This window comes from Panthera uncia, chromosome E1 (assembly GCF_023721935.1).
Source record: "Panthera uncia isolate 11264 chromosome E1, Puncia_PCG_1.0, whole genome shotgun sequence".
Classification (NCBI taxonomy): Eukaryota; Metazoa; Chordata; class Mammalia; order Carnivora; family Felidae; genus Panthera; species Panthera uncia.
In genome coordinates, this window is record NC_064814.1 from 32,184,205 (window position 1) to 32,197,506 (window position 13,302).

A 13,302-nucleotide genomic window follows, 5' to 3' on the forward strand; every position below is an offset into this window, starting at 1 on the left:
CAAAGAGAGGTAGGATCTGGACGTGTAGAAGTAGGGAAGGGAATAAGCAAAAGGCAAATAAGCAAGCAAAATATTTTTAAGTTTATTTACTTTGAGAGGGGGTGGGAAAGCAAGCAGGAGCGGGGCAGAGAGAGGGAGACAGAATCCCAAGCAGGCTCTGCACAGAGCCCAACTTAGCACTTAAACTCACTAACCCTGAGACCATGACCTGAGCAGAAATCAAGAGTCAGACACTTAACTGGCTGAGCCATTCAGGCGTCACTAAATGTATTGTTAAAAATTCTGTTTGTCGGAGCTCCTGGGTGGCTCAGTGGGCTAAGCGTTGGGCTCTTGGTTTTGGCTCACATCATAATCTCACAGTCTGTGAGTCTGAGCCGCACATTGGGCTCTGCACTGATAGTGTGGAACTTGTCTGAGATTCTCTCTCTCTCTCTCTCTCTCTCTCTCTCTCTCTCTCTGCCATTCCCCTGCTCTCTCACATGCTCTCTCTCAAAAATCAATAAACATTACAAAAATTTAATTTTAAAAAAAATTTTAATGTTTATTTATTTTTGAGAGAGATGGTGACAGAATGAGAGTGGGGAAGGGGCAGAGAGAGAGGGAGACACAGAATCTGAAGCAGGCTCCAGGCTCTGAGCCATCAGCACAGAGCCCGGCGTGGGGCTCAAACTCACAGAGATGTGAGATCATGACCTGAGCCGAAGTTGGATGCTCAACCGACTGAGCCACCCAGGTGCCCCTAAAAATTTAATTCTTTAATGTTTATTTATTTTTGATAGAGAAGAGGGGAAATGGCAGAGAGAGAGAGAGAGAGGGAGACACAGAATTTGAAGTAGGCTCCAGGCTCTGAGCTGTCTACACATAGCCCAATGCAGGGCTTGAACTCACAAACCATGAGATCATGACCTGAGCTGAAGCTGAATGCTTAATCGACTGAGCCACCCAGGTGCCCCTAAAAAATTAAAAAAAAAAAAAACATTAAAAAACCCACTCCTACTCCTTTCTGAATTCTTGTTAGTAAATAAAAGTTGGTTGAGAAGCCTAATATAGCTTAATTTATTAAAACAACATCACCATGACTTAGGGTTCCATCTTTCCTTTGAGAATTAAATGAGATAATTCTTTCCCCCACCCAAGTTTTATTTAGATATAATTAACATATAGCATTGTATTAGTTTAAGGCATACAACATCATGATTTGATATATGCATATATTGCAAAATTATTTCCTCAGTAAATTTAGTTACATCCATCACCTCATATAGTTACAATTTTTTGTGATGAGAACTTTTTTTTTTTTAAGTAAATTCTACCCAAATACAGGGCTCAAACTAAACATCCTGAGATCAAGAGTCTCAAGCTCTACTGTCTGAGCCAGCCAGGTGCCCTTTTTAAGATGTATTCTCTTAACAACTTTCAAATATACAATACAGTATTGTTAAGTATAGTCACTATGCTGTACATTGCATCCCCAGACCTTACTTACCTTAATACTGGAAGTATATACCTTTTGACCACCTTCACCCATCTCTGCATCCCCCACCCTGGCCCAGGAAACCACCAGTCTGTTCTCCATTTCTTTCTTTCTTTTTTTTTTTTTTTAAATTCATGTTCTTCCTCCTTTTTAGGTCTATTTATTTATTTTATTTTTTTAATGTTTATTTATTTTTGAGAGACAGAGAGATCAAGAGCGGGAGGGGGGGGGCGGACAGAGGATCTGAAGAGGGCTCTGCACTGACAGCCATGAGCCCAATGTGGAGCTTGAACTCATGAACCGTGAGATCATGACCTGAGCCAAAGTTGGATGTTCAACCAACTGAGCCACCCAGGCACCCCAAGTCTATGTATTTATTTTGAGAGAGAGAGAGAGACAAAGACAGAGAGAGAGAGCATGTGAGCAGGGGAAAGGTAGAGAGAGAGGAAGAGAAAGAGAATCCCAAGCAGGCTCCATGCTGTCAGTGCAGAACTCGACAGGGGGGCTCAGACCCATGAGCTGTGAGATCATGACTTGAGTCAAAATCAAGAGTTGGACACTTAAGCAACTACTGAGCCACCCAGGTGCCCCTGTTCTCCATTTCTATGACCTAGGTTCCTTTAGATTCCATATATAAGTAAGATCATACCTAAATGAGACAATTCTTGATAAGGATTTAACACAGAGCCATACACAAAGTAAATGATCTGTGTTTATTATTACTTTGTCATTATTTGACATCACAAGTAAGAACTCATTAAAAACAAATCATCCAATTCCATTTCTATATCTTAAAGCCAAGAGTATTTAAAAAAAATGAATCTAACCATTCAAACCTCCAATTAACTAAATCAAATATTGAGTTAAGGCTTTCCACATTTTTTTCAAGGAAGCATTGTTCAATATTACAAGTTGGAAAAAGTGTTCATTGTAGAAAAATTAGAAAATCGATAAAAATAAAAGATGAAAAGTACAGCATAGGAAGTATAGAAATAATATTGTAGGGGTGCCTGGCTGGCTCAGTTAGTGGAGGATGTGACCTGATCTCGGGGTTGTGGGTTTAAGTCCCATGTTGGGTGTAGAGATTACTTAAAAAAATAATATTGTAATAACTATGGTGACAGAAGGTAACTATAATTATCACAGTGAACATTTCATAATATATTTTGAATCTCTCTGTTGTAATGTAATATGTCAACTCTACTTCAATAAAAAAAATTAATTTTAAAAAATAAAGAGGGAGGCACCTGGCTAGCTCAGCTAGTAGAGCGTGCAACTCTTGATCTCAGAATTGTGAGTTCAAGCCTCATATTGGGTGTGGAGATTACTTAAAAATAAAAAATCTTTAAAAGAAAATACAAAGGATATCTACCCAAAACCTGCACATAGATGTTTGTAGCAGCTTTATTAATATTTTCCAAAACTTGGAAGCAATTAAGATGTATTCTAGTATGCAAATGGATAAATAAACAGTGGTACATCTAGGTAACAGAATATTATTCAACACTAAAGAGAAATGAGCTACCAAAGCATGAAAAGACATGGAGGAAACTTAAATGCATATTACTAAGTGAAAGAAGCCAATCTGAAAAGGTTATATACTGTATGATTCCAACTATATGACACTGCAGAAAAGGCCAAACTATGGAGACAGTAAAAATATCAATGGTTGCTAGGGGCTGGAGAAAGTTAGAATGAATAGGTGGCACACAGAGGATTTTTAGGGCAGTGAAACTATTCGTTAGCATTTAGTTGAAATGCATGCTCTGATTCGGTAGGTCTGGATTGGAGCCTGAGATTCTGCATTTCTAACTAACTCCCCCTTCGTCCTGAAGACTACACCTACTATATCAAGATTTTAGAGCTTAAATTGAACCATTTTTCCATTTTTGCAAGTCACTTGACAAGCTTCTTTTGCGGTGTTTTTGTACTCCTTGAAATGCAAACCAGCTGTTTCCACTTTTTTTTTTTTAAATCTCTCAATTCCTATAGTCCCCGGTTGAGGAAAATCTTAAACCGCGGTAGACGAATAGGGAAAACCGCAAAAACCAGGAGAGGATGAGCGAGGTGCGGAACCTAAAAATGAGAGGAAAGCAGGAACTGAAGAAGCGGAGGAGGGATTTTAAAGTTGGACGAAAGCCGGTTAGGTTTTCAGGGCGGACCGGAAAGAGTCCAAAGAAGTCTCTGCACCATGGCGGGTCCTGTCAGCTTGCGAGAGCTTCTAATGGGCGCTTCATCCTGGACCGGCTCTGAAAGTCCCGAGGGGTCCCCTACAGAGGGCGGAGGGAGCGTGGCTGGTGGACCCGAGCCTCCTTGGCGAGAGGATGAGATCTGCGTGGTAGGAATCTTCGGCAAGACGGCTCTGCGACTGAATTCCGAGAAGTTCTCACTTGTGAATACGGTTTGCGACCGACAGGTCTTTCCCCTCTTTCGCCACCAAGATCCTGGGGACTCAGGGCCTGGAATCAGGACCGAGGCTGGCGCCGTCGGGGAGGCTGGTGGAGCCGGAGACGCTGGGGCTGGGGCGGGGGATTCAGTTCGGGGAGGTGTAGCGGCCGCTGAAGGGAACCGAACTGAGCCAGGCTCCCAGGACTACAGCCTTCTGCAGGCCTATTACAATCAAGAAAGCAAAGTTCTTTATCTTCTTCTCACTTCCATCTGTGACAATTCCCAGCTTCTGCGGGCTTGTCGTGCCCTTCAGAGTGGGGAAGCTGGAGGTGGCCTCTCTTTACCTCATGCAGAAGCGCACGAGTTCTGGAAGCATCAAGAGAAGCTGCAGTGTCTCAGTCTCCTTTACCTTTTCTCCGTTTGTCACATCCTGCTTCTGGTCCATCCCACTTGTTCTTTTGACATCACGTATGATCGAGTATTCAGAGCCCTTGATGGACTGAGACAGAAGGTACTGCCCCTCCTCAAAACAGCCATTAAGGATTGTCCAGTTGGCAAAGACTGGAAACTAAACTGCCGACCTTGCCCTCCTAGACTCCTTTTCCTCTTTCAACTCAATGGAGCCCTCAAAGTGGAACCCCCTCGGAGCCAAGACCCAACTCATCCAGACAAGCCCAAGAAACATTCTCCCAAAAGGAGACTGCAGCATGCCCTGGAGGACCAGATCTATAGAATCTTTAGGAAGAGTCGCGTCTTAACTAATCAGAGTATCAATTGCCTCTTTACTGTGCCTGCCAACCAAGCTTTTGTGTACATAGTTCCCGGAAGCCAAGAGGAGGACCCAGTAGGCATGTTGCTGGACCAACTTAGGAGTCATTGTACTGTGAAGGACCCAGAATCTTTGCTGGTGCCTGCACCCCTTTCTGGGCCCAGGCGATACCAGGTGATGAGGCAGCATAGCCGACAGCAGCTTTCTTTCCACATTGACAGCAGCAGTTCCAGTTCTTCAGGGCAGCTAGTGGATTTCACTCTGCGGGAGTTTCTATGGCAGCATGTGGAATTAGTCCTAAGCAAGAAAGGTTTTGATGACAGTGTGGGCAGGAACCCACAGCCTTCCCATTTTGAACTTCCCACTTATCAGAAGTGGATCTCAGCAGCTTCAAAACTGTATGAAGTAGCTATAGATGGGAAAGAGGAGGACCTGGGATCTCCCACTGGGGAGCTAACATCTAAGATTTTAAGCAGTATTAAAGTCTTGGAAGGGTTTTTGGATATTGACACCAAATTCTCAGAAAACCGGTGCCAAAAAGCTTTACCCATGGCCCATAGTGCCTATCAGTCAAACTTGCCTCATAACTACACAATGACTGTCCATAAGAATCAGCTTGCCCAGGCTCTTCGAGTATACAGTCAACATGCTAGGGGTCCAGCCTTTCACAAGTATGCCATGCAGTTACATGAGGACTGCTACAAGTTTTGGAGCAATGGCCATCAGCTCTGTGAGGAAAGGAGTTTAACTGATCAACACTGTGTACATAAGTTTCACTCATTACCTAAATCAGGTAGCTAAAATTTTCTCAGCATTTTGAAATCAAAACTGAGCTGTGTTTTTATTCTTTTTTTTTAAAGATTATTATTATTTTATTTATTTTTGTAAGTAATCTCTATGCCTAATGTGGGGCTCAAACACACAACCCCAAGATGAAGAGTCGCATACTCTATTGACTGAGCCAGCCAGGTGCCGTTTATTCTTGTTTTAAGAGAGGCTTTTCACTATGTATTGATAATTATAAAAAGCCCCACAGAAATTTAGTTGAATCAAATTTAAGTTTTCTCTCCTGTTGTAAAAAAAAATAACAACTATGGCTGCTAATTATTTTCTTGTATTTAAAGGATGATCCATAGAGGATTATTAAATTAGAATTATTAAAGAGTATAAAGTTTCAGAAATTTCATATTAACATTTTTATTTTGGAGTTTTTGTTGAACTAAAATGAATTCATTGAAAATGTAAGGTCACCATGATGATGATAAAATGTATTTAGAATCCCTAAACATCTAAAAGAAAAAAAGAGAGAAAAGAAACCCTAAACATCTAAAACTTTAGATTGAAAATGTATATCATTTTAAGAATTTTCAGTGCTTCTTCTGTTATGTGTATATACTCAAGGTTTTGTGTTTTTGGTGTTTGTTTGTTTGTTTTTGTAATCTCTTCTCATTTCCAAAGTACTGTTTGGAGAAATTTTGGGGTTAGATGCAATAGAATATAAAATAACTTTGACTCTGCATTGTGTGTGTGAAATTAACAGTAAGTGTTATGTTTTCCAGGAGAAAAACCAGAGGCTGATAGAAATCCTCCTGTGCTGTATCACAACAGCCGAGCTCGATCTACCGGTGCCTGTAACTGTGGAAGGAAACAAGCACCTCGAGATGATCCCTTTGATATCAAGGCAGCTAACTATGACTTTTATCAGGTAGACTCTGATTTTTTCATCTTCCTCCCTTTTTTTCTTTCTTTCTTTCTTTCTTCCTTTCTTTTTTTTTTTTTTTTTAACTATCATCTAAGTAAAAGTACATATTTTCAGAAGCAAAATATTTAGAAAAGTAGGGGCACCTGGGAGGCTCTCTCATTTAAGCATCTGACTCTTGATTTCAGCTCAGGTCATGATCCCATGGTTTATGAGATCAAGCCCCACAACAGTGTCTACGCTGACAGAGTTGAGCCTGCTTAGGATCCTCTCTCTCCTCTCTCTCTGCCTCTCCCCCACTCACACTCGCTCTCTCCCTCTCAAAATAAATAAATAAACATTTTTAAAAATTTTAATTAAAAAAAGTTTTTTAAGTTTATTTATTTTGAGGGAGAGAGCATGAGTGGGGGGAGAAGCAGAGAGAGGGGGGAGAAAGAATCCCAAGCAGGTTCCGTGCTTTCAGCACAGAGCCCAATGCAGCTGCTCGATCTCACCAACTGTGGAATCATGACCTGAGCCAAAACCAAGAGTCAGACGCTTAACTGACTGAGCAATCCAGGCTCCTCAAATAAATAAACATTTTTATTTTAATGTTAGAAAAAAATCTAGAAAAGTAAATGTGACTTGAGTGTGATATATAGACAAGGGAAAGTTCTTTATATGAACTTATTTGCTTACCCATTAATTTTTTTTTTTTTAATGTTTATTTATTTTTGAGAGAGACAGGGACAGAGTATGAGCAGGGGAAGGGCAGAGAGAGAGGAAGACACAGAATCTGAAGCAGGCTCCAGGCTCTGAGCCATCAGCACAGAGCCTGACGCAGGGCTCGGACTCAACAAATGGTGAGATTGTGACCTGAGCCAAAGCCAGACGCTTAACCGACTGAGCCACCTAGGCACCCCTTACCCATTAATTGTTAATCTTTTTAGAGTGAAGAATCTGTTATTTTTTTTTTTTAATTTTTTTTTTTTAACGTTTATTTATTTTTGAGACAGAGAGGGACAGAGCATGAACAGGGGAGGAGCAGAGAGAGAGGGAGACACAGAATCTGAAACAGGCTCCAGGCTCTGAGCTGTCAGCACAGAGCCCGACGCAGGGCTCGAACTCACGGACCGTGAGATCATGACCTGAGCCGAAGTCAGACGCTTAACCGACCAAGCCACCCAGGCGCCCCAAGAATCTGTTATTTTAAATGAAAAGGTCACAGAGTTGTTTTGTTTTGTTTCTTCCTCCATAGCTTCTGGAAGAAAAATGTTGTGGAAAATTGGATCATATCAATTTCCCAGTATTTGAACCAAGTACTCCAGATCCTGCTCCTGCCAAAAATGAATCTTCTCCTGCCCCTCCAGATGCAGATGCTGATAAACTTAAAGAAAAAGAACCTCAAACCCAAGGAGAGAGCACAAGCCTGAGTTTAGCTTTGAGTTTAGGCCAGTCCACAGATAGTTTAGGTACCTATCCAGCTGATCCACAAGCAGGAGGAGATAATCCAGAAGTTCATGGTCAAGGAGAAGTAAAAACTGAGAAGAGACCAAACTTGGTTGATAGACAGGCATCCACAGTTGAGTATCTCCCAGGCATGCTGCATTCAAATTGCCCTAAAGGTCTACTACCCAAATTCTCCAGCTGGTCATTGGTTAAATTAGGCCCTGCTAAGTCTTATAACTTTCATACAGGTTTAGACCAACAAGGCTTCATTCCAGGAACAAACTATCTTATGCCTTGGGACATTGTCATCAGGACTAGAGCTGAAGATGAAGGAGACTTAGACACAAATTCTTGGCCTGCTCCAAATAAAGCTATTCCTGGAAAGAGAAGTGCAGTAGTAATGGGAAGAGGAAGACGGAGAGATGACATAGCTCGAGCATTTGTGGGCTTTGAATATGAAGACTCTAGAGGTCGGAGGTTTATGTGTTCAGGACCTGACAAAGTAATGAAAGTAATGGGAAGTGGGCCAAAGGAGTCCGCTTTAAAAGCCCTGAATAGTGATATGCCCTTATATATTCTGTCATCATCTCAGGGTAGAGGGCTAAAACCACATTATGCTCAACTTATGAGGCTTTTTGTTGTAGTTCCTGATGCTCCTTTGCAGATAATACTAATGCCCCAGGTAAGAAATATGACCCTTTTCTGTTTTCAGACAAAAAATGCTGATGCTTGTTTTGATTGTTTTTTAAAAAGTGCAGGATAATATCTAATATTTCATTAAACAGGTCTTAATCTTAAATACCTTTTATACCTAATCTAGTTCTTGAAAAATAAATTGCGGGTGTATTTCTCAGTTCACACCATCAATTCACATTGTTTAGTTCAAAGGCAGAACTTGAAGTTAAAAATCTATAGAAAAAAAAAAGAAAAATCTGTAGAAAAATAGGATAATATTTGAGACTCAATGTAATTTTGGATATGATTAGTTTACCTATTACCTACTTAATCTTGTATGCTCTTAGAATTTACTGTTTGTTTAGGCACTTATCTTTCAGGTATTTCTTAATGAAAAATGCAAAAATAAGTATATTGCCTTTACTTTTCAGGTTCAACCAGGCCCACCACCATGTCCAGTATTCTACCCAGAAAAACAAGAAATCACTCTTCCACCAGATGGCCTCTGGGTTTTGAGATTTCCTTATGCATATGTGACTGAGAGAGGACCTTGTTTCCCTCCTAAGGAAAACGTGCAGTTAATGAGTTACAAGGTGCTCCGTGGAGTTCTTAAAGCAGTAACACAATAAGTGTTTTATAGCCAGTTCCATCTTTTTTTTTAATTAAAAAAATATTTTTTTCTGATGTTTATTTATTTTTGAAGGAGAGACAGACAGTGTGGGGAGGGGAGGGCAGAGAGAGAGGGAGACATAGAATCTGAAGCAGGCTCCAGGCTCTGAGTCAACACAGAGCCTGACATGGGCCTTGAACCCAACCCATGAGATCATGAGCTGAGCCGAAGTCGATGCTCAACTGACTGAGCCACGCAGGTGCCCCTATAGCTGGTTCCATTTTAAGGCTGATGTTTGATTTTGCTGTGTATGGGTTTGTTTTTTTTTTTCATTTTGTTTCTTTGTTTTTGTTTTGGTACGTGTATGCTGTGTTTCCTTAAATACAGAATGTGCTTTGGTTACAGGAGTTCAGTATTGATACAATAGTTCCACTCTTTCATGATGTTATTGATATTTATTGTAAACAGGCCTGTACCTTCTTAATAAACATTGGTTCTTGCAGAAAAGGACATAAATATCTGGTTGATACCTTTGGGGGTTTTTTTTGTTTCTGTTTCACTGTCCATAATAAAACATGTTTCTATCATAACTGAATGTTGCCTAATCATGTTGAACCAAAATTTTGTTTTGGTTAAAAAAATGATGTTTTAGCTGGGATTTTCCTTAAGATGCTGCTTCTGAAATTATTTTCAAAACAAGATGATCCAGTAGGTTATCTGGCAAAAGTATGAGGATTAATTGCAAAAAAAGCCCTGTTGTTTGGCTCACAATTCTGGTACCTGAGTCAAATTGTTTTGTTTTTGCCATTTTATTCCTGGACTGATGCGACAGCATATTTTAAAGGAATGCTATCTGAACTAATACTTTTTTTTAAGGCTTTATTATTTTTTTAAGTTTATTTATTTATTTTGAGAGAGCAAGAGTGAGAGCAAAAGAAAGAGAGGAGGAGAGAGAGAGAATCCCAAACAGACTCTATGCTGCCAGCTTGGAGCCTGATATGGGGCTTGAACCCACAAAACATCAGATCATGATGTGAGCTGAAACCAAGAGTTGGCTGCTTAACCAACTGAGCTACTCAGGCGCACTAAGGCCTTTTTTTTTTTTTTTTTTTTTTTAAAGTAATCTCTACACACAGCGTGGGGCTTGAACTCACAACCCCGAGATCAGAATTGCTTACTCTACCAACTGAGCCAGGTGCCCCTGAAGTAAAACTTTTTAATCCAAAATATTAATACACACTTTACCCTTTAAAAAGTTACCCTGGGAGCGCCTGGGTGGCTCAGTCGGTTGGGCGGCCGACTTCGGCTCAGGTCATGATCTCACAGCCTGTGAGTTCGAGCCCCGCTTCAGGCTCTGTGCTGACAGCTCAGAGCCTGGAGCCTGTTTCGGATTCTGTGTCTCCCTCTCTCTGACCCTCCGCCGTTCATGCTCTGTCTCTCTCTGTCTCATAAATAAACGTTAAAAAAAATTTTTTTTTTAAATAAAAAGTTACCCTGTAAGAATTTTTATATGTGAAACAACGACTAAATGATAGAGAGCCTATCAATCTATGGTTAACTTTCACCAGCGTCAACATGATGCTAATTTATCACCAATTAAATAAATACACGGAATAAGTGAACACACCAAAATTGTAGTGTAATTGATTATATTTTCCTGGAAACATTGATTTTGAAATACTGGGTAAAAAGAATTGGAGATTTTAGTCTCAATATGTATGAAATACAGCATTTGCTTAATACATCTTGCTACCAACGTAAAGCAGTTATTTAGATTTTGATGTTAGGGGAGAAAATGTAATAGCCAATTTAGAACTGTGACTTAATTAAAGGTATTTTTATGCCCATTTTATTATAGTTCAATTAAGAGAAGGAGTCTGTGAGGGTGGCCCAGTCGGTTAAGCATCTGACTTTGACTCAGGTCATGATTTTTGTGGTCTGTGCTGACAGCTCAGAGACTGAAGTCAGCTTCAGATACTGTGTCTCTCTCTCTGCCCCTCCTCCTCTCACGCTCTGTCTCTCAAAAAAATAACATTAAAAAAAATTTTTTTAAAGGAGAATGTGAGCCAATATGAAAATTAACCTACATTTTTCTTGCATCCCATCTTTATTTTTCATCCTTTTAATTTATAATTCCTTGTATATCAGTTTTAACAATCACAATTGCTTTTGTAGTAAGCATGGTTCTTGGTTGGTTTTATTAAATAGGCTACTGCATTTGGAAATATAACTAGATTGCTCTGTAGGACCTATATTAATAATTGTTTTGTTTTTTTAGTAGCATCTAAGACTTGACTAACAAGTTGTATAAACTGGTAGATTAAAGAAACCGTAACAAAGTAGTTTGTAAGAAAAATTAGGTGTCAAAAGAGCAAACTCTTGCCTTTTCTTTCCTTTGTTTCTTTGATGTCATTCTATATGGAAAAACTTTATATTCCTGCTTAAATTAGTGATTTTCCTTAATGATTTTTGATTGCAGAAGCCACCCTAATTTGAACTTCTGAAACAAACTTTGTATGCTATTTCTATTTATAGCCTGCTTAAAAAACAGTTGCAGAACTTCTGCAGGTTTGTTTTTATCCATAAATTGGCTCATAGAGTGTTGCATTAGAGAAATGTGGACTATGCAGTTTGTATCGCTTACTGCTTTTCTCATTACTGATACAAACCTTAGTCAGCAAACTTCAAAAATGATGATTTTATTAAAGAAATTATGTTTCTTCTGTAGCAGCTCTTGCATTGTGCTTTGCTTAGCAGTTGTTTCTTTTTTTTATGGAGATATAAGTAGATGTTTCAAATTTTTTGATTTTTAAAAAAATTTGTTAATGTTTTTGAAAGAGAGAAAGAAAGCTCGAGTGGGGGAGGGGCAGAAGAAAGGGAGACAATCTGAAGCAGGCTCCAGGCTCTGAGCTGTCAGCACAGAGCCTGACACAAGTGTCAGGGGGGCTCGAACTCACAGACGGCAAGATCATGACCTGAGCTGGAGTCAGATACTTAAACAACTGAGCCACCCAGTTGCCCTGAAATTGATTTTTGAAAAAAATTTTTAATGTTTATTTTATTTTTGAGAGAGAGACACACACAACGAATCTGAAGCAGGCTCCAGGCTCCTAGCTGTCAGCACAGAGCCTGCCGTGGGGCTGGAACCCACAAACCAGAGATCATGACCTGAGCCAAAGTCCCACACTTAACCAGCTGAACCACCCAGGTGCCCCTAAATTGTTTTGTTTTTGTTTTTGTGTTTTTTTTTTTTTTTTAAAGAATCACTAGGTCAGGAGGGACTTCACAGGATATCCTGTGATGTGCCTATGAAAAGTTGCATAGAATTTTAGGAAGTAAATTATATCTTATTCAAGGAGTGCTTATTATTTAAAGAACTAATATGATAAATCTTTCTGTCATGTGTATTATGTTATTCTGATTTTTTAAAATGGCTTCACATGTTGGATTAAAGTTAGGTTCCTCTGTACTACTTAAACAGGAAATCTGTATCTTAGTTGAAAAGCAAACAAGTTCCAAGAAAAAGTAAAACAAAGAAATTAGAAAAGTGGGACTAGGAAAGCCTGATTTACAAGAATAAAATAGCTACTCTTTATTGAATGGCACACAATAATAATAGCTATTTATGAATATCCACTTGTTAGGATATTACTACACGTTTTGTCTACATTGCCTCTAATCCTCAAAATATTGCAAGATAAATATTACCCCTATTTTATAGACCAAGAAATTGAAGGTTGAAGTGGTTAAATAATTTGTTGAAGGTCACATACCTAGGGAGTAGCAAAGTCAGAATTTAAATTGAGAACTCTAATTTTAAAGCTGCGCTCTTCCTTTTCAAAAAAATATAAGAATGAAAACTGCCAGTTCCTCCAACTGAATATATGACTCTGGTCTTAAGACATATGAATGGGTGAGTTTTCAATGTCAGAAAAACATTTGGCATGATACCACCAAAGCTTCGTAGTTTCTTTTAAGACTATGAATCTTGATTCTGTCTAAAACTGTACTGAGGGGCGCCTGGGTGGCTCAGTCGGTTAAGCGGCCGACTTCGGCTCAGGTCATGATCTCACGGTCCGTGAGTTCGAGCCCCGCGTCAGGCTCTGTGCTGACAGCTCAGAGCCTGGAGCCTGTTTCAGATTCTGTGTCTCCCTCTCTCTGACCCTCCCCTGTTCATGCTCTGTCTCTTCCTGTCTCAAAAATAAATAAAACGTTAAAAAAAAAAAGGTTTAAAACTGTACTGAATCTTTAAAATTTTT

General features: G+C 39.6%; 1 protein-coding gene across 1 annotated transcript; it reads left to right on the forward strand.

The window, feature by feature from the left end:
* Nucleotides 1-3,629: 3,629 nt before the first annotated feature.
* On the forward strand, nucleotides 3,630-9,561 carry SMG8 (SMG8 nonsense mediated mRNA decay factor). The gene is made up of 4 exons (XM_049637782.1): nucleotides 3,630-5,424; nucleotides 6,191-6,336; nucleotides 7,568-8,440; nucleotides 8,865-9,561. The coding sequence occupies exons 1-4, from the start codon at nucleotides 3,666-3,668 to the stop codon at nucleotides 9,060-9,062; spliced, it is 2,976 nt and encodes a 991-aa protein (XP_049493739.1). The 5' UTR covers nucleotides 3,630-3,665; the 3' UTR covers nucleotides 9,063-9,561.
* Nucleotides 9,562-13,302: the final 3,741 nt, after the last annotated feature.